Source organism: Cyprinus carpio, chromosome B17 (genome assembly GCF_018340385.1).
Source record: "Cyprinus carpio isolate SPL01 chromosome B17, ASM1834038v1, whole genome shotgun sequence".
NCBI classification, from domain to species: domain Eukaryota; kingdom Metazoa; phylum Chordata; class Actinopteri; order Cypriniformes; family Cyprinidae; genus Cyprinus; species Cyprinus carpio.
Window position 1 is genome coordinate 2836205 of NC_056613.1, and position 27840 is coordinate 2864044.

Sequence of the window (27840 nt, forward strand, 5' to 3'; positions counted from 1 at the left end):
TACGGACCATAAGGGCTGGTCTGATTTTGGCTGAGATGTGGGCATGCATACCCGGACCAGTTTAGGTTGAGTGCTGGGGGTAGGTCTCCGTTTACAATGTGGTAAATAGAATGTATCAGTGACACTTAAACATAACCTGCCCATGTTATGTTATGTTTATTTTTTTTATTTCAATTCCTATTAATATTTTTTTCCCTGCTAATTGCCAGAAGACCAGAAGAAATTGCTACCCTGGTGAGTAAACATTTAATAATCTAACATATACAGTAATATCATTTTAACAAACCGTTCTACACATATTATATCAAAGTAATGTTTATTTATAATTAAGCTATAATTGTGAGTTTGTTGACAGTGCTAGAGGTTAGTTACAACCTTAATCAAAGACTGAGAGACCATTTAAAGGCCTTTGCAGGTGTTTTGAGTTAATTAGCTGATTAGAGTGTGGCACCTGGTGTCTTTAATATTGAACCTTTTCACAATATTCTAATTTTCTGAGATACTGAATTTGGGATTTTCTTTAGTTGTCAGTTATAATCATCAAAATTAAAAGAAATAAACATTTGAAATATATCAGTCTGTGTGTATTGAATGAATATAATATACAAGTTTCACTTTTTGAATGGAATTAGTGAAATCAACTTTTTGATGATATTCTAATTATATGACCAGGACCTATATATATATATATATCACACCAACCAAAATGGTACTCTTAGCCAGTACTGGCCTGAGTCTGGGTACTGAAACTGAGCTGACACCACCAGCATTGGGCCACAATCAAACCGACATCGGTGTAATTGTGGCCCAGTGCCAGTGGTGTTGGCCCAGTTTCAGTACCCAGGCTCGGGCCAGTACCGGCTAAGTGTTTCAATTCATGTTGGTGTGATTGTGGCCCAATGCCGGCAGTTTTGGCAGCCGGACTCGGGCCAGTGTATTTGGGCCGATTCTGGGGCTTCATTCATCCAGTGTCCATGGCGAGTCTGGCACCCGCATTTCTTCCTGCCTGCTGGATCTGGGCCATTATCGGGCCAAATCATTTTGGCTTCCTGGTGTTCCGAAGTTTCCTGTTCGCATCAGAAACGGTTGCTTGAGGAAAGCAGAATGTAGTTGTGGTCCTGCTACTGATGTTTCTGATAATGGAGTCGCCCACTAGTCCTGGGTTTGGCTGCGCTTTGAGCTGAATGCTGCTGTCTGCTTGTCCTTGAGCACCTTTTAGTAGCGATGTTAGCTTCTGACTGATACGATCCATGTTTAATCACATTTGGGGATTCCTAACCCACGTTCATTGATGCTTCAAATCTGTTCTCAAGCTGTATAGGGGGTGGTAGAATACCGGTGTTTGCAAGCCTCGTCATAGCCATATCTGGGGTAGAGGATGCTACGGCAGCAATATGAGATAGTCATGGCAATCTGATGTCTCGAGTGCCTTTGGGTCTGGCTCCCTGTTTGTGCCATCGATTAGTGTGACAATCAGTTTTGGCTTGTTCTTCTACACTTGGTATAAACTGTTGAGATTTACTAGTTTTGGAAGTCCAGCAAGTAACTTTGTAGAAGTCTGCGACAGTTTATGCAACAAGTAGATTCCAAAAGAGGCATTTTCTTTCTCGTCTGTTTGAATGTAGGCAGCTGTGTTTTCCCGTCTCCCGATTGTAAGCTGCTGGCAGTGGGAGGCAAAGAGTCTTCTTTTTCGAAGTATTATTCCAGTCCCAAAAAGTTTTAGTTTTAGTGTTTGTGCCAGAAATGTGTTGTCTGAACACTGTGCTGATCTGCTGAAGTTAAAATCTTAGAAAAATCTGAGAAAAGTACATAAACAGGGAGCAAAGCATGGAGCAGTAAGCAAGAGCGTCCGAACAGTAGTGAAGCCGGAAGCAAGAGTGTAAAGTTCATGTAAACATTAAATCCTTAAAAAAAAAAAATTATTGGTGCACATGTAAATGTAGTCATATAAAAACAAAATAGTATTGTATTGGTTGTTGTTTTTTTCTTTCATAATGTAAGTAATAGTTATATGCATTTAACATCTGGAAAATGTTTCAACACTTAGTGTAACAGGAACATGAATATACATTTGTTAAAAAAATAGTGAGGATTATGCCTCCTCCTTAGAACACTGCACGCCACTGCCTAGTAGTAATATGTAAAGGTTGTACCTATGGTGTGTTTTTTGGTATAAAATATCCAACCATTATACCTATATAAAAGTAATGACACCTTTATGGAAACTGACTCAAATATTAGAAAATATGTTGAAGTAACTGATATTAAAACTACTTAAGTATCATATGTACTAATTTTTTTATAAATAATGTAAATTGTTACATTTTAATGATATTTTAAAATGCCTGCATGCATTACATCTGTTCTGTAGTTAATTTCTGTCGTTACATCTGTAATTGCACAGTTGACCCTACACTTTAACCCACCCTTAAACCTAACCATATACCACCAAACCTGTCTCTAACTTTACCCATATCCCGCTTCAACTGCTCCAACAATGCTTTGCAATGCTACATGAATACAATAAGCACACTCTACCAAATAATTAAATATTTACTTATTTATTGATAAAAGTATATAGTAGTCAAAGATACCTAATAGTTTTTCAGCATACAATGAAGAGTGAACGTGCATGTTTCAAAATTTAAAAAAAAAAAAGATTTGCAAACTGATTAATTTACAATAAATTACTGTTTTTCTTTATACAGTTAATTTCCTTAATTACTACACTCACATTTATCAACAACAGTTTTGTCAACAACATTTATACTAGAGTAAATTAGAAATATCTAAAAACTATACACAAAAATCCATTAACAAAGCATTGGTGCGTCGTCACTATACGCCTCTTGTTGTAATGCTTAATATTTGAAAGAACACAAAATATTTTTTGTTTTTTCTTAAATAGCAGGTAAGAATTATTTTCTTAAAAATATTTTGTAAGTTCAACCTTGATTCTCGACCATAATTTTATAACAGCTGATTTTCTGATGTTATTTTTTGAGAAATCACTGATCACTTCTGGAATGTGAATTCGATATAACACATTTTTACAGGATAATTCATTTTCCATTATATTTATCATCAGGTATTTGGTATAGAAAGCTATCAAGACAAAGAAAAATTAACTACAGAGAATAAAGTATCTCAAAGACTAATTTTAAGTACATTATGAAAAGTATTTACACATGCAGTTTAATAATGATGCATGACAATGATCCCAAAAATTTGTCAGTTCAAACCTACCTCTGTCTCAGAAATAAAGAACACGAAACACAAACTTCATCCAGTTCATAAATCCTCTCTTCAAACAGCTGTTCTCTTCTGAAGATGTTCATGTTCTTCCTTTCATTAAAATAAGCCTAATGAGATGGTTTCCCTTGCGTCATAAACTAGCTGAACCCATTTCTATTTTCATAAGAAAAAGAGAAGCAAATAAAGAATTGTTGTTTTCTTTTTCTGCACATGTCCGCGTGTCTAACCCAGACTTGTGACATCATGACATACTGACTCTAAAAATATTAAAATATTGAAGTTAATGCATAAACTATTTTAATCACTGTTTTGTGTGTCAACAATGTCCTGTCTAACAGCAAAAGACACAAGCACAGACTTATGTCTTTACCTGCGGTATATAGGTGGTCATAAGTGTAACCGGCCCTAATCAGATGGCTCCAAGCGGAATTTGAACTGGTGTCTTTGCTATGGGAGGCAGGCAGTGACCAGAATTAGTCGCTAGAGCACTCATTGAGCCCATTGCTCCTTTGACCCTGTTCACATAGCAGCAGAATAATTTTATAGTGATAAATAGTGTTATGTTTACACATAGTCTGGTTACTAATGAAAGATCATATGTTGAGGGAATGACATCTTTTTCTCATGGCTACGACTTCTTGTCTAGGGAATGATATCCTTTTCTCGTGGGCAAGAGTTTGCCCCCTAAAATTCAAGGCAAAAAATATCTGTATGGGTTGTTGTCTTATATTTATATTTATATCAAATGCAATAGTTTAGCAGTATCACATGAGCAAGAGTGCGGATTTTTGCAAATATATGCACAATTGCACATGTGATATTTATTTTACACAAAAGTTCAATAAACAAGTAAATATTGTGTTAACGGGTTTCTATTATGCTCCTTTACAAAGTCTTGATTTTGTTTTGAACTGTTGTGCATCTTCAGGCAACACACAGCTGTGTTTTGTATCTGAACAAATCTGCAGTTTTGAATGAATCGAGTGAGCCAATGAGTCACTGATACATACTGTACATGAAGACAAACTTGCTTTGTTTCTGACAGAATCAGTCATTTGAATGAATCACTTGAATGAATGACTGAATCACTCATTAAAGGGACAGTTCATCCAAAAATTAAAATTTGGTGAACTGGGACTATGGATTACAGGTGATAATGTTGTAAACAATGTTCAGTTTCGTGTATAGTCCAATCATCAATTCACTTTAAAAGACCTTAATATATCATTAGGAGCCACGGGTATTACTACTACTACTACTACTATTACTATTATTATTATTATTATTATTATTATTATTATTATTATTATTTGACTCTCAAATCTTCTTTACTTTTTTACTTAAGAAAATGTCACCTACATCTTGGATGGCCTGAAGATTTTTACAAAGTATTTACAAAACATTTATGGTAGGCTACTTTAAGTATTAAACTAGATAATGAATAACGGCATTTGGGTAAAGAGATACATTAAATGAAAAAATATAAGCAAATACATAATAATGAATATACTAATAACAAATCACATATGAGTTCTCATTTAATCAGCTTATTCTCACCTGAAATCACAGCATGTCATCACATCTCTTTCCTGAGCTGCTGGAGCACAAACGAAGTCTCCTTTTTTCATCCTCCAACATGAGTGCAGGAACCTTCTCCTTTATCATCACTGCATGTGAAAACAGCTCACACACCACACACAGACCAAAAACTGAGAAATATAAGATATTTAGAATGTGATACAATATGATACATATTTTTTCATATTCTATATTTTGTGAAGACATAAAGGTTTCTAAAATAATAATGTCAAACAGGAGAAGGCAATATAACACTTCACATATAATAAAACATACATTAAACTTGGGGAAAAACAGAAATATATACATCTTTCATAAGTTTTGAAGAAATTATTTCTTGAAAGAAATTCATTTTAAAAATGATAAATTTTACACTGGCTGTGCTTATATATTTTTTTATAACATTCAGATACAGGAAAACATTTTAATATCTTTTTTTTTTCAAACATTTTAATATTAGTTTATATCAATGCTATATTTGTCAGCATTATAATAAAATAAAATAAAATTTTTGTATCTGACATTGTTGAATAAAAGCATTTTGTAAAAAAAAAAATGCATTTTATTGAATATTAATAACTTTCCATCATCAGCACATGATAACATCTGACATTAGTTTAGTTAGCCTTCCACATGAAGTATATGAGCCTCACAGCCTTTAACATTTGTAATGAAATGTTTAAAAGGTAAGCACTTTGATGTGACCGTCAGTTACCAGAGTAAGAGAGTTGCTAAGAACCTGTTTACTGTGAACGAGAAGCTAATTTGCATATTTGTGCTTTATTTTACTGTATGTTCTTTTTTTTAGCAAAAAGAAAGACAAAAAGAAAGAAAGGCAAAATTCTTGTTGAGCAACATTCAGATGTCTTTACACAACTGGGGTATCTCCTTTAGGCTTAAGTCAATGCGTGTTTCTATATACACACTGAAATTAAGATTAGAAGAGAGAAAGACAGTTTACAGTTAAAGTTAAAGACAGAGATAACAAGAGTTTATTTCTTTCACACAACTGTGTGTCTCAGTTATTTCTTACTGAAGGCTGCTTAATTTCACACAGAGACACTGAACTACCAGGATAACAAAATCCAAATCCAGCATAGAGGGGTTCAGTGAATGTGGTGTTGAATGTGTGTAAGTGTGTGAGTGTGTGTGTGTCAGAGACACTGTAGAAGGACAGAGTGCCAGCCGACCAGTTCAGATACACTCCTATTCTGTGTGACAAATGTGATGGGGCAGATATTTCTGTACTCTCCTTATTGTGTTTGGCAGTGAAATTGCAATTATTCCAGATGAGACTCCAGGACTTCTCATTGTCTCCAAATCTACAGTGATCACTCTTTCCTTTCCTGCTGATTCCTTTATATGTCACTGATATATTAACCCTGAATCCACTCCATTCAGCCTCCCAGTAACAGCGTCCAGTCAGACTCTCTCTACACAAAATCTGAATACACTCATCAAATCTTGCTGGATGATCAGGATACGGCCGCTTCACTAACCAATATCGCACCAATTTCATCTTAGACAGAGCAAGACGAGTGTTTGCAGTGTTTGAATCCAGTGTGAGATCACATGCATCTGAACACAAAAAGAGAGAATATAACATTTAAGCTGTTAACCAGCACCCCCCATTATGGGACTCACAGCTGAAAATGCCCTACCTAACTTAAAATTGTAATAGTTCCTGACTTCAGTGTGCTACACACACAGTGTTGGTGTCTTTTGAAAGAAGACCCTTTGGGCTTTACTATCCATCATTTACCAGAGTTGATAATGCTCAAAATGATAAAAATTTGTAGACACTGAAGTGCCTTAAAAAAAAAATTTCATATAAAAATATTTCATATAAAAATACATTAAATCAGAAGTGGAGCAATCCAGAAAAGTAATGGGTTGAAAGTCACGTCTCATGAGTTTCTATTTCAAATCTGAAGAAGATACCATGAAAAATTTGATTCCTGTAACCATTTTTCTGAGACTATGTCTATCCCCCCAATATAAAAAATATTTACCAAATGTATCGAAGGGTTCTACAAACTATTTTAGTCATTAGACATACCACTGCATAGTTTTTCAATTATAAATCAATAGACAGAATCTTTTATTTAGTATATGTGATTTGTTTGAGAACTATAGAAATAATATTAGAATAATTTGAGTAATAATAAGAAATAAGAAAAAAAAGAATTAACTAGCCTATGTTTGCCAATTACAGTACATCCTGAGATTGCTAGAAATACAGCATTTACACTGATAGACACTTAAACAGTCATACAGATGCCCCATATATTCAATAATCAGACTCTATTTATATAGACCGCATTCACACTTATAGCTGTCTATCACACGCAGATTATCAGTCATAGAGATGGTAATCATGCAGATATAGCCACATTCCCCACAAAACACACACACATATATGAAAAATGTTGAAGAAAAAAAAAAGAAAGAATTATTTGTGCCAAAAAGTCGCTAATTTATGCCCCCATCAGATGACAAGTGCGTCACAGCACATGTCACAAGCCGTCAAGAGAGAGCGCCAGAATTCAAATAAACAATATTCCGCTTATCTTTTTTTTTAGTGGATGGACTCATTCTGTTTGTGACACTGTACGCTACAAAACCATGCTGTTTTTTACTACCAAGACGCAGTTTTTTTGAGTATAGGTTATTCCATAACGGATACAAACAATACTGTCCCTGAAGAACTGAGACGTAAACAAAGGTATTACTATCCATATTACAACATTATTGCTTCGTTGGACTAAAAGTGCTCTATTAGATGTCGTTCAGTGGACCCTTACCTTTCTAACTAAACCGGGATTTACAGCTGTGGATGTGTTTATGACTCGCTATTATGACGAATCTGGTACGTACTGCGCTTTGTTTATACATGTTTTGATGTGTACTGCTTACAAAAATTTAGCAAATACATTCCTTATAAACTTTCCATTGAAAAACAATGATCCGTCGTAGATGTTTGAGGCTTAGATCTTTATAATGATATATAGTTTGTAAAGATGAATTTTGTCCCGTTTCATTTAATCTATTTGTAATCATTGACGCATGCAAACAATGAGCATTCAGTGCGTCGGCATCCAGGTGCGGGTTAACAGGAACAAAACAAAACAATAATTGAGGGGTGTGTGTGCATGGTCCAAGTAAAATTTTCGTTGTGTAGTATAGGATAACAGAATAGTAAAACCTGTATTTTTTGACTTTGTGATTAAATTTTTTGGTCCTCGTGAGGAAAACAGCTTATAAATTGAACGTAAAAATGGATAAAAATCATTATGTCTATGGAAAGTCCCCATAAAACCTAAAAACCAAATGTGTGTGTGTGTGTTTGACTTACATTTCTGGAGTCCTGGTTTAATCCTGAACTCTCCTCCATGATCCACACTATAAAAATACAAGATGTCACACTCATTTATAAAAGAAGGTTGTATATAAAAAATAAAGTGGGTGGGTGTTAATTGAAGAGGAATCTTTCTTTTAAACACTTGCAAATCTTTTTTTTTTTTTTTTTTTTTTTTTTTATTATAAACAGACAAAATTAAGTTAATTGCCAACAGGTCTGTTGTGTGTTTATAAGGTACATATGAATGGCTAGAATTTTGGTCTTTTTATTACACAAATTTTTGTTGGTCGCTGTGATTTTGCCAAGTCAGACATGTTTCTGGATCTACATCTTTTGTTGATTCTGGAACAACATTACTGTCCAAAAACATAGACCTAACTGTATACCAACCGCTAAACCCAACCCTACCCATAATTTATCCTAAAAATCAGAGGGAAATTATAGCAGAATAACAAAGATGCAGAAGCACCTATCCCTTTTTGCAAGCCTAAAACAGACATTTCCTGTAAACTTTTCCCTCAATTCTGATGTTGTACTTGGTGAAATCACGTTCACCGTACATTGTAGAATTACAAAGTGAACCAGAGTCCTGCAGAGGTCCTGTTTGGTAAACCTGCACTAGCCCCGCATCCGCAGTATTTAACAGAACACCCAACCCACTATTCGGAAGTAGCAATCATTTAATTTTGTGCTCAATAAAAGACTGCAAACCAAACTGCACCTGCTTTAAATCTACAACATAAGGTAGTCAAAAATTATTTTCTTATGTAACAAGCAATCAAACCAACATTAATCACTGAAAGTTGATAGATTATATACAGAAAGTGAGCAAGGAGCTGTCATTCACTTCAGCTGGAGCACGATTGTCTACAATGCTCAGTGCTGCAAAACGCATTGTGATAGAAACCATTTTTCCTGTATTCAGACTACAGAGCATGAACACAAATAAGCACAGAACCATTTGAAAGCAGCTGCCTATTGGCAGATACCGAATTAATTTAAAATAATCTTGGCTATTGGTCTTATTATTGCTTAATGATTCCCTGACCTGCAGCGCAAATGACAATGTAATTATTATTCCACACATTACATCAAATATTAGCAGTTCCCCCATCCTGCATGCAGGACTCTGTAGTAAACTAAATACAAACTGAAGCAGGTGTCTCTTCTGATGAACATCCTTTGATATCCTCTCATCATAAGCATTTGATGTAGTTTCTGATTCACAGCCTCTATCACTGGATACGATCCACAAGGCTTGAGCTACAGACTTCATCTTTACATTTTCAGATTTGAGTCTATATCCCTTAATTTCTCCAAGTGGTTTATGTAATAACTGATATTCATCTACTAACTGCAGAAATCTTTTCCTGTACAGTTGCACTGATTTCAAACATAACTTTTTTAAATTTAGACCGAGATTTGTTTTTTTGAGCTTGTATCTTGGATCTGTTTTTTTCTTAATATTTCTGAAAGCAATGAGAGTTTACTTTTTAATTAATGTTTTGGGATCAGAGACTTCAAGGGATAGTTCACCCAAAAATGAAAATTCTGTCATCATTTACTCACACTCACGTTGTTCCAAACCTGTATGAATCAAGCAGTTGGTGGTTGCCACTGACTTCCATAGTAGGAAAAACAAATACTATGGAAGTCAATGGCTACCACCAACTGTTTGATTACCAGCAATCTTCAAAATATCTTCTTTTATGTTCAACATAAGAAAGCACCTCATACAGGTTTGGAACGACATGAGGGTGAGTAAATGATGACAGAATTTTTATTTTTGGTTGAACTATCCCTTTCAGTCTGTTTCTAAGATGCTGCCATTATGGGTCACATGCAGCTGTTGAGCTAAATCAAGATCAGTCATAGTGTTCTAGACATCCTTATTTTTCTGTGCAGTATGTATGTGTACATACAATACCTTGTGAAAGTATTCGCACCCCTTCATTTTTTCATGTTTTGTTATGATGTTGTCTTTATGGCATTGTGGCCAGACTCAATCATCTCTTCAATGAAAACACATGAAAACCCACTTGGAATTTGCACCTAAAGAACTCTCAGACTGTGAGAAACAAGATTCTCTTTTCTGATGAACCTCAGTTCCAAGCATCATATATGGAAAAATCCGTGCAATGCTCTTCACCTGCACAATACCATTCCAGCTGTACAGTAAAGTGTTGTGGGAGTAGCATCATGCTTAGGGGGTGTTTTTCAGTGGAAGGGACTGGGGGACTGAACAGAATAGAAGAAAAGCTCAATGCACAAAAATACAGAGATAGCCTTAATGAAAACCTAGTTCAGAGCATTTGGAACCTCAGGCTGGGCAGAAGGTTCACCTTCCAACAGGACAATGACCCTAAGCACACAGCAAGTGTGGCTTATGGACAACTCTGTGAATGCCCTTGATTGGCCGAGCTAGAGCCTGGGCTTGAACCCAATCGAACATTTCTGGAGACCTGACAGAGCTTGAGAGGTAAAGAGGTGAGGAGAAGAATGGCAGATAATTGCCAAATGCAGATGTGCAAAGCTTGTCGCATCACACCCAGAAAAGTGAGACTGTAAAAGTGCTTCAACTAAGTACTGTGTTAAGGGTATGAACACTTACAGTGTACTTATTTCAATTTTTTCCATTTTAATACATTTTCAAAGTTATCACAATCTGTATTTTGCTTTCTCTGTATGGTGTATGAAGCGATTGATGTGGAAAAAAAAGTATTTTAAAGTAGTTAAACTATTTAAGTAGTTTAACATAAGGCAGCAACATTAAATGTGAAAAAGTGAATAAAAATAAGTGCTTTCGCAAGACATCTGTGTGATGTATGTAGTAATCTATGTACATGAGTTTTGAATTACTTTATATTGCACACATTTACACATGACAGGATGATTGTTGGTGTTGAACATACTGGAGTTTGTCCAGTCTGTAGTTTGGATCAGAGAGCAGCTTGACTAATGATTGTCCTGGGTGATTGTAGCTCAGATCCAGGTCTCTCAGGTGTGAGGGGTTTGAACTCAGAGCTGAAGCCAGAAAACAACAGCCTTCCTCTGTCACCATACAGCCAGATAATCTAGAAACACACACAAACACTCAACATCACATCATCTGGAACTGGGGATCGTCTTAAACTGATTCATACACATGAGTGTTCAGATACCTGTAGCTCTGCTTTAAAAGAAATGATTCATTGATTTAATTTAGTACTTTTAATTACAGATCATTGATTACAGGTTCAGTTTAGCTGGAGTAACTCTGGGTTCATTGTTTTACACAATTTCACAATGTTGATGTGGCAGAACTGATCCCAGTAACAGTTTCTGTTCATCTCCACTCTTCATAAGTTTATTTTAATCAATGAATAAACCATTTTCAAAAACAACAGACTGAGGCACATACAAAACCAAAGTTCTCACTGTGGTCTGCTGATATATTGCAAACACTCAGGATATCAGGGCCAGAGCAGAGGTTTTCTTACCTCAGTATGTTGAGTTGACAGTGTGAACTCTTCAGTCCATCAGAGAGCAGCTTAACTCCTGAATCCTGCAGGTCATTGTGGCTCAGGTCCAGCTCTCTCAGTGAGGAGTTTAATGATTGTAGAGATGAAGACAAACTTTCACAGCACTGATCAGTGAGATTGCAGTCAGCAAGTCTATAACAGTATGAATTATGGATCAATAAAGAGGAGATCAGCAATACTCACACATCAGCAAAACTTAATCAGTGTTCAAAAACATAGAGCACATGGAAACAAGGAGGAAGTAAAACAGATAAACACTGTGGTGTTGGATTAAAGGGGTCATATGATGCGATTTAAATTTTTCTATGGAGTGTTACAAGCTCTTGGTGCATAAAGATGTGGGAAGACTTGCATAATGCTGCCCGAATGTTCAAGCAAAGAAAGAAGGTCTCTGATTTTGAATAGAGAAAGCACAGCCAAAGCCTTAGTTTGTTTATATGAAGAGATTTATTTTATTTGTTTTATTTAATTATTGGATTTGGGACTTGTTTGAAAATTTCAAGTTAGTTTTATTATTTGAAATATCTTAATTTCACAAAGAAATGTGCAGCATTTTGTTGGAGAAATAATAAAAGGACACCTTTTCATTTATAATGTCTTAAATCTCCTTTTGTTAAAAAAAATTGTGAGAAAATTGTATTGTGAAATCACTATTGTGAATCGTATTGTATCGCATCCCATCGCATCGTAACTTCAGTAAATTGTTACACCCCTATATGGTTCTAGTTTTTGCTGAGATATCAAATAAGTATTCTGTTATCTAAATAATAAAGAACCATACTTTTTTTTTTTTTTTTTTTGCTCATCTGCAAATTGATCCAATCGTTTACTCAGAATCTGATATGATAATGGAATATGATCCGAGCCGTGGGTTTTGTGATCCGTTGCACCCCTACTCTCTTGACTTGTTATTTAAAAAAAAAAAGAAACAATCACTGAAGTTTTTAATCATGCTGATTTGTCCACAGTGAAGTTCAGCTGATGTCTTTTTTTTTCTTTTTTTATTTGGGCTACTTAAATTCATTTTGGGCTACCAAAATCTGAAGAATGTCTGCCCGAAGGGTTGCCAGCGACTTTGAAATTTTGCGAACACCCTGCTTGAGCAAGGTACCAAACCCCCCACTGCTCCCTGGGTGTGTGTTCATGGTTTGTGTGTGTGTACTGTTCACTACTGTGTGTGTACACTTAGATGGTTTAAATGCAGAGCACAAATTCCGAGTATGGGTCACCATACTTGGCTACACTTCACTTTACTTTCACTTTCAAAGGCAAGGCATGGCAAGGAAACACGGAAGACCAGGAAACGTTACAGGCTAACATTCAACAGCAATGAGTGTGTGCATCTTTTCTAGTCCTTCTATAATGAAGCAGCTGTGATCTGGTAATGAGTGCTGATGAGTCCGGGCAAAGGATTATGGGAACTGGAGTCTTGAGTCAATGGTAAATGTACAGGATGGAGTCCCCTCTAGAGGAGCTCAAGGGCACTCCAGCTGGTGATCATGACAATTTGTTATCATTAGTTATTACTATTATTTTTTTTTTTGTTTTTTCTGATTGGTCAGTCGTGACATTCTGAGGTATATTATCCCTGTATAACAACCTGTAAAAGCTAATAACACAGGCTCATCCGGGTAACAGCAGGCGGCGCTGTACTCTTGCTTGAACTATTTTTGTTCTTGGTGGAAGCTTTCCGTTTGTTTAGCTAATAAAATATTAAAACTCGATTCAAAATGGTCATCCTGGTTTCGCGGACTTGCTCTTGTTTCATACAAACCCAGCTGCTGCCATTTTGCTATGATTGTTTTGTACACTGTAATGGATTATAAGAGAACTAACAAACTGGTAAGGTTTTAAAACATTTCTGTCTTAATTATTTTGTGGTGAAATGTTGTGTAATACGTTGTGGTTGTTGTGGTTTGCCTGCACCGTTTCCCTTAAATGTCAGTTTAGTTTGAATTTGCCGCTTGCTCGCAACTGCTGTCTTCACGGAAGCTTTGCGTTCAAATATTTCAACTCAAATCAATATTTTGTGTCTAATTATTTACTTATGTGGCAAGTAGCCATGTAATAAGCAGGATAATGTACATCCAGATGGTTGTTCTCACAGAATGAACCCTGACAGGGTGATCTGGACCCCGACGCGAAACTAACATTAATGACCTATCCATTTTACTTTCAGTGTTATGTTTGTTTTCATTCAGTATCCATTTTAAATCCAGTTGACTAATCGTTTATTATCCAGCATGGTTCAACCTAGTTATCATTATTGGTAAAATCCACTATAGGTCGACATCTACTTTTTGTACCATTTAAGATGGATGAGATGATTATAAATGTGTCACTTTCTGAAAAATCTAAACTGGATGCAGTGCATGTAAATATGAACATAGTGGGAAAATATAAAATTATAAATCATACAACTAAACTTTACTAAACCTCTGCTCATGATCCTCCTGACTCTGAAAAATTACATGTCTTCAAATGAAAGGATTAAAGACTTCGGACATTAAAACAGTTTTGTCCTCTTCAGACATCTTCTAATTTCCCTTTCAATTATTATCATGTCAAAGAAAACAGTGTCATGATTTGGAGGAATTACAATGTTACTGTAATCTCAAAAGAGTTCATTTAATTTAATTCAATCCAATCACATAAATTAATACTCACAGAGCTTTTCTGCAGTTCACCACAGCTGGTACCAGTCTCCTTCTACCCTCATCTGATGTGTTGTATTTCCTCAGATGAAGCTCATCCAACACCTCCTCTGATATCTGAAGCATGTAGGCGATTGTTGAGCAGTGAGACGAAGAGAGTTGATTCACTGAGTGAATCTTTGATTTCACAAACTCCTGAATCTCTCTGTACAAAGTCTGATCCTTCATTTCCAGCAGACAGAGGAACACATTGATGCTTCTGTCAGCCGAGAGATGGTTATAAGACTTGATGTTGTCTTTAATGAGCCGTGTCATTCTCATGATGGTCTCTGAGCTATTCACTGTGTGTGTCAGTAGCTCCTGTAAGAGTCTCTGATTGGCCTCCAGTGAGATGCCGAGCAGGAACCGCAGGAAAAGATCCAGGTGTCCATTTTCACTCCGTAAGGATTTGTCAAGTGCAGACTTTAGAAAATCATACAGAGATATTTCCCGACGGTATTCAAATGGATTTTTTTCAAATGGAAAAAAATTCAGTGATTCCTCATTCTTGACTACATGCAAATAAAACAGATAAAAAGCAGTTAAAAACTCCTGAAAGCTCAGATGTATGAAGCAGTAGACTTTCCTCTGATGAATCACTGATTCCTCCTTAAAGATCTCAGTGCAAATCCCAGAATACACTGAGGCATCAGTGACGTTTATGCCACTCTCAACCAGGTCATCCTCATAGAACATCACATTGCCCTTTATCAGCTGATTGAAAGCCAGTTCAGCAAGTTTCACAATCACATCTCTGTTGGACTTCAGGAGTTTCTCTGGATCTCTCTCATCATACTTCTGATTCCTCATGTTGATTTGAGTCAGCAGGAAGTGGATGTACATTTCAGTCAGAGTTTGAGGGATTTCTGCTCTGTCATCTTGTTCCAAGAGGATCTGAAGCACAGTGGCTGAGATCCAGCAGAAGACGGGTATGTGACACATGATGTTGAGGCTTCTTGATCTTCTAATGTGTGAGACGATTCTGCTGGCTTGATGCTCGTCACTGATTTTCTTCCTGAGATATTCCTCCTTCTGTGGCTCATTGAATCCCTGAATTTCTGTCACACGGCTGATGAATTCTGATGGGATCAATTTGGTTGCTGCTGGCCTGGAGGTGATCCAGATGAGAGCAGAGGGAAGCAGCTCACCTCTGATGAGACTTAACATCAACACACCCACTGATGAAAACTCATTCACATCACAAACTTTCTGTCTGTCTAAAAACATCAGTGTAATTCTGCTTTCATCCAGACCATCAAAGATGAAAACAACTTTACACTTCTCATAAATCTTTGAGTCCAGATCATGAAGTTCAGGATGAAAGTCCAGCAGAAGTCTGTGAAGACTGTACTGGTGATCTTTAATCAAGTTCAGCTCTCGAAATGGAAGAACAAACATGAAATCTATGTCCTGATTGGCTTTTCCTTCGGTCCAGTCCAGAATGAACTTCTGCACAGAGACGGTTTTTCCAATTCCAGCGATGCCTTTAGTAAGAACAGTCTTTATTTTGTCTTTCTTCTCACATCCTTGTTCATGTAAGGGTTTAAAGATGTCATTGCAGTAAATTGTAGTCTCTTGTGTTTTGGGTCTTTTCTCCATCTGTAAAACCTCATGCTCTTCATTCACTCCTCTCTCTCCTTCTATGATGTAGAGCTGTGTGTAGATCCTGTTCAGGAGGGTTTGATTCTTTTCTAGCTTGATTCCTTCAAATAATCTCTCATACTTGTTCTTCATGCTGATTTTGTGTTGGTCTTTGACTCTCTTTATGAGGGTCTGACAATCTGAGTCAGTGCAGGTCAGATGGGGCATTACTGATTTGACATCATCTCTCATCAATCTGCAGAAACAGTTAGATGAACAACTTTGCCAGATAATATGGATAATGTAGAACATGGTTTAACCATATAGGATGTGTTCCTGGGTCAACATGCTTGTTCATCACATTTATACTCACTCAGGGTCAGAGGTCACTGCTTTATCACTGAAATTGGGAGGAATAGGTAAAGATGCCTCACTCCTCACAGATACACAGCTGGGCTCTGGGGATCCTGCTTTGTGTATGTGAACATAATTTGCCCTCTCTCTTCTCTCACAGAGAATCATGTTATAGGCTGTGCTGTAGAAACCAAGAAAGATTAGAGGTGAAATAGCCAGAGAAACACTAAAAATTACTCTTTACTAATTTCAAATTCTTAATTAATTACACTAATGGCAAACAAATCTTTAAATTATAAACATAAAATTATAAATAAACACTATACTGAATGTCTTGGTTAAGTATGTAACCCTCGTTCCCTGAAGGAGGGAACGTTGACGTCATGTCGATGATGACAGACGAATTGGGATCTCGCCAGAGAGACCAATCCACTTCGAGTATTAACTAAACGAGCCAATGCACATTGGCATGCGATTATTGCATCCAGCTGCTGCTTATCACAGCGTTAGTATAAGAGGCAGCAGGTGCATCGCATTCATTCATGCTTTTGCTGAGGAGCCGAGCCAGTGACCTGGCAGCTCAGCGGTGGTATAGTAACTGTAGCGACGGGACGTGACATCTCTGTTCCCTCCTTCAGGGAATGAGGGTTACATCCGTAACCGAGATGTTCCCTTTCAGTCAGTCACTCTTGACGTCACATTGGTAATGACTGACGAATTGGGATCCCTACCAACACGCCCTGTGTAGGCCTCCTGATCCTTCCTATAAGGCAGACAATAGGACCGGGCTCTACACAGATAAGGTCGACTACAGCAGTTCCTTGCAACCCAACAGCAGGACTTGGATAATAATGGGAAAGCGTGCCCTTCCATTTGGAAGAGGATACACTGCGGAGTCACCTCCTCCCAGTGGGGGATAAGTGACATTTACTCACATGGAGTAACTCGAGGGGCCCTACTGCACATGGAAGTCTCTGAGATGGCTCATGGCTGCATCATCTAGAGATGGCAGAACATGGTCTGCCAGGGGAAACATGGCCTTAGTAACCATGGAACTGTGGAAATACACATATGGGATCCCAACCGGGTCACTCATATGGGCACTAGCCTCACACCAGATTTCAGGAATTCATTGGCTGAAAGGCCTGGCGCCGCATGCTCCGCCACATCTGGCCGCCAGAGTGCTGGAGGACTCAACAGGGTCTGCCCGGTTAGGGGACTCTCTGGAGAACTAGGCGTCCAGGATTCCGCAAGCCGACTCTGAACCGGGCCTCTCAGTGCCACTACCCATTTGAGGTAAGAACACAGGAGGAAACCGGTTCGACACACAGGCTATAGAACCTAGCGAATGTGTTTGGAGTTGCCCAGCCCGCAGCTCTACAAATGTTTGCTAGCAACACGAGCCAGCATCCAGGATGATGCAACACCCCTAGTGGAGGGAGCATGCAGCCTGAGCGGGCAGGGCACACCTTGTGCTTCATAGGCCAAGGTGACGGCATCCACTTTCCAGTGGGCAAAGCTAGAGCTGCAAAGCTAGAGCTGGGTCTGCCTCCTCCAGGGGCAGCACTTGCAGGTTCACCACCTGGTTCCTGAAGGGAGTGGTAGGAACCTTAGGCATGTAGCAGGGCCATGGTCTCAGTGTTGTATTGGAATCAGCCGGCCCAAACTGAAGTCACGATTCGTCGACCGAAAATGCCTGCAGGTCCCCCACCCTCTTGATCGAGGCCAATGCAGTCAGGAGTAGGGTTTTCATATACAGAAACTTCAACTCGACTGACTGCAAAGGCCTGAAGGGGGCAGTTTGTAGTGCTCTTAGCACCAATGCCAAATCCCAAGAGGGCAAGGAGGGAGGCCTAGGAGGATTTAACCTCAAAAAGCATTCAGGAACTTATCATGCTCCTTCATGTCGGCCAGACACAACCAGAGATGGCGCCCCTGGACCACTAACATGGACATCGCACGACCCAGGGACTGTGCGGTCACCTTCATCGCTCGAAGCGCGAGGTCCATCACAGCATGCAGTTCATGTAGGACTGCCTGGTCGTGTCCACCCTCATGCAAGTCTTTCAGGGCTTTGGCCTGATGGACCTGCAGTAACGCTATGGCATGGAGGGCAGAAGCCGCCTTCCCACAAGCTATGTAAGCACTGCCAATTAAGCCTGACGAATACCTACAGGCCTGTGAGGGGAGACACGGGTCACCCCACAGAGTGGTAGCAGCCATCGGACACAATTGCATGGCCACCGACCGCTCCACCGAGGGAATGCCCATGTACCCCAAAGCGGCTTCACCATGCGGTGGAGGATTCCACACGAGCCCGACATTCTCAGCGGCCCGGGAAAGCATAGCAGTCATCTCTTGGTCTGGCTCGGACAATGCTGTCACACCCGAAGGGGCAACGTAGCCGGGTCATCATCCCTGGAAAGAGAGAGCTCGCCCTCTGATGCAGCGATCAACATCTGGTCTCGAGGGGGTGAACCAAAGGAAACGGCCGGCTCCCTCCACTCTGTAAAGGGGCCAGCACGTCCCTGTGGTCACTCCACTGGCTGCGGAGTGCTTGAGGGGTGACGAAATCCCTCTGGGGAAGCTGTCACCGTGATCCTCAAATCACCTCTGACTCCACCAAACAGACAGTCTTTCGTGCAACTCAGAGATGGGCATGTCCCCACGAATAGAACATGCACCATCTAGGAATCCTTGCTCAGCGTGCTCAACACCCAGACATGTGAGACAGCAATCGTGACCATCCCGAGGTGCCAGATCGCGACGCATCCAAAAACCCACGGGTGATAAGACATCGTTAAAAAGACGCAATCACCCATGTTGCTCTTTTAGACGTAGGGGAGCTGGCCACTGCACAATCCTGGTGTGGCTGTCTGCATGAGGATGATCTTTTTTTTTTTCTCTCTGCCGTGAGACCGTGACCACCGCTGCTGTGCCATATCGCACGCACTCGCTTGTCTCTCTGCAACACCGAAGTAGAGAGCAGTAGTGATGCACTACCGCTCGGCTCCGAAGCGAAAGGATGAATGAACGCGGTGCACCGTCTGCCTCTTATACTCACACTGTGATCAGCGGCAGCTGGATGCAATAATTACATGCCTATGTGCATCGGTTTGTTTAGTTTACACTCGAAGTGGATTGGTCTCTCTGGCGAGATCCCAATTCGTCGGTCATTACTGACATCAAAAGTGACCGACTGAAAGGGAACTCTGGAACTGACTTCCTGCCAATGTCCAGGATTCAGACTGTTATCACAAACTGCAGTAACTATTAATGAACAGTGAATGCCATTGGTGAGTTTTCTAACTGACCGCTCAGGTAACACTTCATAATAACTTTCATTAATAAATCATTAACAAGCATTATATAATGTTTAACTTTTCATTACTTAATATATATTCACATATCTAGAAATATGAGATAACGTGCTTGTTAATGTTAAATAATAAACTTATTAAACATAACCAAATGATTAACAGATAATTATTTAATGTAAAGTGAAATGCTTACCAATGTCATCAGACTTTTAATTCATACGATCATCATTTTTTTAATCTTCAAACGATTTTGACAGATGGTTTACAATGATTAAAAGCTTCATTAATAAATCATTAACAAACATTATATAATGCTTAACAGATCATTAGTTAATGTTTACAAACGTCATTAAACTTTCAATGCATTTTAAAGGGGTCCTATTATGCTCTTTTACAAAGTCTTGATTTTGTTTAGGGGGTGTACTAGAACAGGCTCTCATACTAGGTACATTATTACAACTCCTCTCTCCCCAGTCTGGCATGAATCTGCTGCTGCGAGCTTCAGTGTAAATATTGCGTCAAAATCAAATCAATTTGAGCGCGATTTAAACCCAGATGATTGTAACCACTTTAAGATCGTCTGCCTTGGGAAAGCTAACGACCAACATTGTTGCATTGTATGCGTTGTAGTCTAAACGAGTCATTCGTTGTAGTTTTTGAAAAGTGATTTCTGTTGAATAAAATATCTCCTTTTGTAGTGGACTTTGATCTTTGTAACTTTGCAGATCTTTTTTATGCTCAAACAGCAACATTACAGTTTGTTACAATTCCCACTCAGCCCTGGTTATTCTACATTCTAAAGGAACTTATTCCTCCAGACTGCCTGTTTTTAACTCTCCAAGAACTGTAGGTCATAGAAGTGGAATAGCAATGTTTGTTCACACCTCCAACTATCTCTGATGGAAAGAATGAATGACTACCTGACACAAATTTCATAAATCTATTCTGTTAGTCTCTAATCTCTGTTCATTCAGATCATTAGCATACATCATGCTTAATGTTTTACAATATGTATTTATTTTCATAGACTACAGCTCCAGTGTTTTATACATAAATCATGTAAAAGACAACACTGAGTACATTTGTATAAGACAATGCCCCATGACTTGTTGAAGATTCAATATTTTGGAAGTCTGATTAAAAGTTTCACTACAGCAGTTAAATCATGTTTACTTACACAGGGTCAGAGGTCACTGCTTCATCACTTAAATTAGGGGGAACAGGCAAAGATGCGTCAGTTTTGGTGGAGGGTCAGTTGGTTTTTGGTTTTGGTGGTTGGTGTGTGTGTATGTAATTTTTCTTTTTTATGTTGTTGTGTTCTGTAGTTTTTGTTGCAGTGCTGTATAAACAGATATGATATGCACATATGCTAATTAATATTAATTAATGCATAATAATGAATCCATAAAAAGATTTGTTCACACCTCTAACTATCTTGGCCGCAATGAATAAACAAATATGAACAAATGAACAAAAACTTCGTAAATCTATTCTGTTAGTCTCTAATCTCTGTTCATTCAGATCATTAGCATGCATTTCTAATATATATTATCATAGTGTGGTGATGAGTTGGTTTATTTTTACATAAATTGTTATGGGAAACAATTACCGTACGTGTATAAGATAGCAACTAATTACTTGTCGAATATTCAATATGTTGGAAGTCTGATTAAAATTTTCACTACAGCAGTTAAATCATGTTTACTCACACAGGGTCAGAGGTCACTGCTTCATCACTTAAATTAGGGGGAACAGGCAAAGATGCGTCACTCTTCATAGACACACAGCTGGGTTCTGGAGATGCTGCTTCACGTGTGTGAACATACTCTTCCTCCTTTCTCTTCTCATAAACACTCATTTTACTGGCAGTGCTGTATAAACAGATATGATATGCACATATGCTAATTAATATTAATTAATGCATAATAATGAATTCATAAATACATTTGTTCACACCTACAACTATCTTAGCTGCAATGAATGAACAAATATGAAACAAAAACTTTGTAAATCTATTCTGTTAGTCTCTAATCTCTGTTCATTCAGATCATTAGCATGCATTTCTAATATATATTCTCATAGACTAGAGCTGCAGTGGTTTATACACACATCAAATGTAAAAGACAACACTGAATACACATGTATAAGACAGCAACTAATTACTTGTTGAATATTCAGTATTTTGGAAGTCTGATTAAAAGTCTCACTACAGCAGTTAAGTTATGTTTACTCACACAGGGTCAGAGGTCACTGCTCCATCATCACTGAAATTAGGGGGAACAGGCAAAGATGCATCACTCCTCACAGACACACAGCTGGGTCCTGGAGATACTGCTTCACGTGTGGGAACATCATCCTCTTCCTCGCTCTTCTCATAGACACACATTTTAATGGTAGTGCTGTATAAACAGAAATGATATGCACATATGCTAATTAATATAAATTAATGCATAATAATGAATCCATAAATACATTTGTTCACACCTCCAGCTATCTTAGCTGCAATGAATGAACAAATATGAAACAAAATAGAAGTAAATCTATTCTGTTAGTCTCTAGTCTCTATTTATTTAGATCATTAGTATACATTTCTAATATATATTCTGAGCCCTATTCGGACGGTACTTGTTTTTCAGGGGGACGTAAGTGATTTTTACCATTTACAGGGGGTAGTTGGTGATTTTAATGCCATCCGAAACCAGGATGTTGGTGTTTTTCCTCACACCACCCTGTAAAATTCCCCGGACGAATTACCTACTTTTTTTTTACAAACACCAAGGTCGTGTGATAATTTAATTGCTGTCTGAATCCACATCTCTGAGTTTACGAGAAGAAATCGATTCAAAATTTAGTGTTTAAACCCTTTTTGAGCACTCCCGAACACCGTAAGGTAACGTTGTGTAATTTGCATACATATTTATTTCTGAAATGCTAGAAAATATTTAAAAGAACAATACTTCATAACTGCTCGACCACAGCGTCTGGGAGCAGAAAGAGAAGAAAAGCACATAAACATTCGAAATGGGTCTTTATTATGGTCACAGCAGGTATGCAATACAATTTTAAAGGGGTCATATGATGCGATTTCAAGTTTTCTTTTCTCTTTGGAGTGTTACAAGCTGTTTATGAATAGATAAGATCTCTAAATTTCAAGACTAAAGTCTCAAACCCAAAAAGATATTCTTTATGAAAGTTAAGACTTGTCCACGCCCCCCTGAAACCGCTCTTTCTAACACACCCCCACATGTCTAAGTCACAATGTTGGAAGATTTGCATAATGCCGCCCAAGTGTTCACGCAAAGAAAGAAGGCGTAACTTTATTGTTGCTGCCACCGTCATGTGAAGAGGCTGTGTGTTCTCTTTCATCATCTCGTGTTAGAGATCCACCTATGGGAAGGGCATCCGCACCTGACCTGTCACGATCCAATTCCAGAACGATTCTTGATCTACTTTTCCCCCCTTATTAATGAATTAAGTTGTTTCTGACTTGAGAATCTTAAAACCCTACATTTACATATCCTTACATAAGTAATTAAGTACTTTTAAAAAATAATTACAAATTGAAAAAAAGAATTAAAACAGTTGTATGTTAAGAATCTTTAACTAATATAACTTCAAAACATACAAGCAAGTAACAAATAATAAAAAGGGGCATAGAAACATATTACAAACAACAAACAAAGACTGCTTTCAGTATTTAAGATTATCTGAACTTTTTCCATTCAAGAACTGTGAATGATTTTCACAGTGAATGACACAAATAATCAGTGAGGAACTCATAGCTCAACAATATACCATGAGAAAACATGTTCAAGGATGAAAACTTGCAACAGAACACATTAATATTGTTATTTTAAATTTGCTTATTTATAATTATTAATTGTTATTATTAGTCTCAGTTCTGCAGCTGTTATGGATAGGATGATTTATTATTATTATTATTATTTTTATTATTATTATTATTAATTTGCTTAAATTAGGACAACATTATTATGTAATTATTATTTGTCCCATTTTTATCTAAACAATTTAGCATCTTTTAAACTTTTTTTTTTGCCAAATTGTTTATGACATATATGATTATTTATTAGGTATATATTTATGATAAATAATAAAAGTCTAATAAATAAATGTATAAGACAGCAACTAATTACTTGTTGTTTATTCAGTATTTTTGAGGTGTGATTGTTTAATAAATGAATTTAAGGGGAAACACAGAAGCGAGGGAATAGGCAAAGATGCATCAGTCCTCACAGACACACAGCTGGGTTCTGGAGATGCTGCTTCACGTGTGGGAACATCATCCTCTTCCTTTCTCTCCTTATAGACACTCATTTTACTGGAAGTGCTATGATATGCACATATGCTAATTAATATTAGTCAATGCATGATAATGAATCCATAAATATGTTTGTTCACACCTTCAACTTGTTGAAGATTCAATATGTCTAATTAAAGGTTTTACTGCAACAGTTGAAACATGTTTACTCACACAGGGTCAGAGGTCACTGCTCCATCATAACTGATATTAAGGGGAACAGGCAAAGATGCATCACTCCTTACAGACACACAGCTGGGTTCTGAAGATTCTGTTTGACGTGTGGGAACATCATCCTCTTCCTTTCTCTCCTCATAGACACTCATTTTACTGGAAGTGCTGGAGAAATTGATATGATATGCACATAAGCTAATTAATATTAGTTATCTATTCAGTACTTTGGTCGCCGTGATTTTGCCAAGTAAGACATGTTCCTGGATCAACATCTTTTGATGATCCTGGATCAACATTATTGTCCAAAAATATAGACTTTACCCAATACCTACACCTAAACCTAACCCTACCCATAATTTATTCCTAAAATCAGTGGGAAATGATAACTGATTAACAAGGGTGTAGAAGCACATAACCCTGATCGTAAGCCTAAAACAGATATTTCCTGAAAAGTTATCTCTCAATCCTGATTGGTTGCATGGAATGATGTTCCAGGATCAACAAGGATGATCAACACGCTCGCCCTCTGTTCATGTAGATTACTAGTATACATTTCTAATATGTACTGTAGCTATTCTCATAGACTACAGCTCCAGTGGTTTATACACACATCACATGTAAAAAAACAACACTGAATACATGTGTATAAGGCAGCAGTTCAATTCAATTCAACTTAATTCAATTTGATTTCTAAAGCACGTTTAAATTCAACCTTTGCTGGCCAAAGTGCTGTACAGAGTAAAAAATAAAATACAATAGAGTAAAAGCAAGTAAACACATACACATTATGAAGAATTAAAAGCATGAGAAAAAAGATGCGTTTTTGAATTCGGCTAACGTGGAGGTAGTTCTGACAAGTAGTGGCAGGCTATTCCATAGCTTAATACCAGCTACTGCGAAGGCTCTGTCTCCCCTGTGTTGCAGGCGAGACCATGGTATTCGCAGAAGATGGCCATCCTGGGATCTGAGTGACCTAGCCAGATTGTAAATGGTGAGTAAATCGGAGAGATACCTAGGGGCTAAGTTGTTAAGAGCTTTGTAGACAAATAGCAGAATTTTGAAATCAATTCGATACCGGACTGGTAGCTAGTGCAATGTACATAAAATTGGTGTGATATGGTCTCGTTTGTGACTTCCTGTGAGTAGGCGGGCAGCAGCATTTTGGACCATTTGAAGACGAGAGATGGAAGAGAGAGGTAACCCAACATACAAAGAGTTACAATAGTCAAGTCGTGTAGAAATAAAAGCATGACTAGCGGTTTCAAAACTTTTCCTGGTTAGGAGAGGTTTGACTTTGCCTAACTGACGAAGATGATAAAAACTGGTACTAACTATTGTATTAATTTGTTTGTGTAATTTGAGGCTATTATCAAGGTGGAAACCAAGATCCTTGACATCTGAAGTAAGATATGGAGTAAGTGAACCGAGTTCGAAGGAGTTTCCACCTGAACGTTCTTTTGGCCCAAATTGAATGATTTGGGTTTTATCATCGTTAAGTAACATAAAATGTAAGATTTAATATTTTGGAAGTCTAATTAAAGATTTTACCACAGTAGTTAAGTCATGTTTACTCACAAAGGCTCAGAGGTCACTGCTCCATCACTGAATTTAAGGGGAATAGGCAAAGATGCATCAGTCCTCACAGACACACAGCTGGGTTCTGGAGATGCTGCTTCACGTGTGGGAACATCCTCCACTTCCTTTCTCTCCTCATAGACACTCAATTTACTGGAAGTGCTGGAGAAATTGATATGATATGCACATATGCTAATTAATATTAGTCAATGCATGATAATGAATCCATAAATATGTTTGTTCACACCTTCAACTTGTTGAAGATTCAATATGTCTAATTAAAGGTTTTACTACAGCAGTTGAAACTTGTTTACTCACACAGGGTCAGAGGTCACTGCTCCATCATCACTGATATTAAGGGGAACAGGCAAAGATGCATCACTCCTCACAGACACAGAGCTGGGTTCTGGAGATGCTGTTTTATGTGTATGAACAGAAACACCCTTCTTTCTCTTCTGCCTTCTCTTTCTCTTACTCTTTCTCTTTCTCATTTTACAGGCAGTGCTTAAGAAATAGAAAATGAAATATAAACTGAATTAACGTCTTTAGACAAACTAAGGAAGGAATAATGAAAAAAATCTTTGTAAATTCTAACACCACACAATATTATAATATATGGTGGACAGATTCTGAAACATTCACACTGAGCCACAAACTAAACTTTGAATGAATAATCGCCTGTCGAAGAGTTTCAGAAACAGCTCCTAGAATCTTTCTAAATGTCTGAATCATTTATGACTGTCAGGATTGTGATCTTTTTAATTTTTAACTTTCTGATTCCACAGAACAACCTTGATTCTGCGAACTTCTGAGATTCACAGTCTATAGAGCTGCTGAAACCCTGATGTGCGAGAAATCACTCTTCACATTTACACCAATTACTGTAGGACTTTTGAATCATTTATAGCTTTAGAAAACTTGATGCAGACATATTGTCACAGGATAGTTCTGTTTTTGTTACTGTGTTTCTGTGTAACTGCAAAAGCCAGACTGAATTTGATCAAGTACTTAAAGTACCTAAAGTACTGCCAAGAGTAAGAAAAACTCTAACATTGTAGTAGGACAGATATATAAGTATTTACACATGCAGATTTATTTAACAATGTATGATAATGAATCCAGAAATGTGTTGGTTCAGACCTACCTCTTTCTAAACAATGAAGAACATCAAACAAAGACTTCAATCAGTTCATAAATACATTCTGTCTCTTCTCTCTCAATAGTAGCATTAAACTCAACTGTTTCTGAACAGATTCACATTATTCAAAACAGCTTTTCGCTCCTGATGTTTTACGCATTCTTCCTTTCACAAAATGAAGTCGGTTGTAAAGGTTTCACTTCTGACATAAACCGGTTTAGCTGGTTTAACAGTGTCTAAAAGACTTGGGTAAAGTTGGTTTTATATTCGCACATTCGCAACTTTTCCCACATTTCCGCGTTCAATAACTTTCAAATTATATGTGCGATAAAGGTTTTTTTGGCATATTCTAATCAGCGACATCATTGTGAACCAAATTCATTGGTTTTAAAATCGATCAAAATGGCCAAATATTGTTTTTATGGCATATTTAGAAGCGAATGTCTGCTGAATGTCCAATGTAGTGCTGGAAATTCGTTAGGGACCGTCTAAAAAGTTCGAGTTTTTTTTCATTGTGTGCGAACAGACAAGTATTCTGTAGCCAACTACAGATGTGCTAGCAAGTATCACTTACATTGTTATCACTTACACTTACTTACTTGTAATGCTGTAGAATTTCCTTTAGCCACAATAAAAATTGCATTATAATGATGGTGTTTGAAAAGATGTTTAGGAATTTAAAAAGAATGAACGTACTTGAACTGTAATGTAGTAACAATTCAGACAAGTGGGAAATCACTTGTAATCTCCTGAACATAGTTAATGACAGTTAAAACAACTTTTTTATTTATGTATTTGCCTCAAAATGAACATGAACTGTGTTGATGTATTGCTTGTAACAATGACATATGATTTATTTCAATAGGTTTTGAAAGCATGGCTCACCTTCTCTGAAGCAAGTTGGAAAATCTTGTCTGGACCCTACAGAACATACCACAACCCATGTCTTGTTTTATTCACCTTTTTTTTCCT

At 37.6% G+C, this 27840-nt stretch overlaps 1 protein-coding gene across 4 annotated transcripts; it reads right to left on the minus strand.

Moving 5' to 3' along the window:
- Nucleotides 1-5597: 5597 nt before the first annotated feature.
- Nucleotides 5598-27329, minus strand: LOC109076318 (NACHT, LRR and PYD domains-containing protein 3-like). 4 transcript variants are annotated; one of them, XM_042743004.1, is made up of 11 exons: nucleotides 26875-27329; nucleotides 26049-26234; nucleotides 25731-25892; nucleotides 21898-22062; nucleotides 21373-21534; nucleotides 16363-16524; nucleotides 14383-16245; nucleotides 11674-11847; nucleotides 11107-11268; nucleotides 8189-8235; nucleotides 5598-6411 (listed from the first exon to the last, which is right to left on the minus strand). In XM_042743004.1, the coding sequence occupies exons 2-11, from the start codon at nucleotides 26219-26221 to the stop codon at nucleotides 5852-5854; spliced, it is 3630 nt and encodes a 1209-aa protein (XP_042598938.1). In that variant the 5' UTR covers nucleotides 26222-26234; nucleotides 26875-27329; the 3' UTR covers nucleotides 5598-5851. The 4 variants fall into 4 exon arrangements, with proteins under 4 accessions (XP_042598938.1, XP_042598940.1, XP_042598939.1 ...); XM_042743006.1 differs by lacking the exon at nucleotides 21898-22062; XM_042743005.1 differs by lacking the exon at nucleotides 21373-21534.
- Between the last annotated feature and the right edge of the window lie 511 nt (nucleotides 27330-27840).

Excerpts from the sequence above, each read along its gene's own strand:
- LOC109076318 (XM_042743004.1), bottom strand. The coding sequence starts at position 26,221 with ATGAGAAAGAGAAAGAGTAAGAGAAAGAGAAGGCAGAAGAGAAAGAAG. Across the intron at positions 22,063-25,730 it reads GCAGTGACCTCTGAGCCTTT|CACTACCATTAAAATGTGTG; the intron begins GTGAGTAAACAT and ends CTGTTTATACAG. Across the intron at positions 11,848-14,382 it reads GTGAACTGCAGAAAAGCTCT|ACTTGCTGACTGCAATCTCA; the intron begins GTGAGTATTAAT and ends ATACTGTTATAG.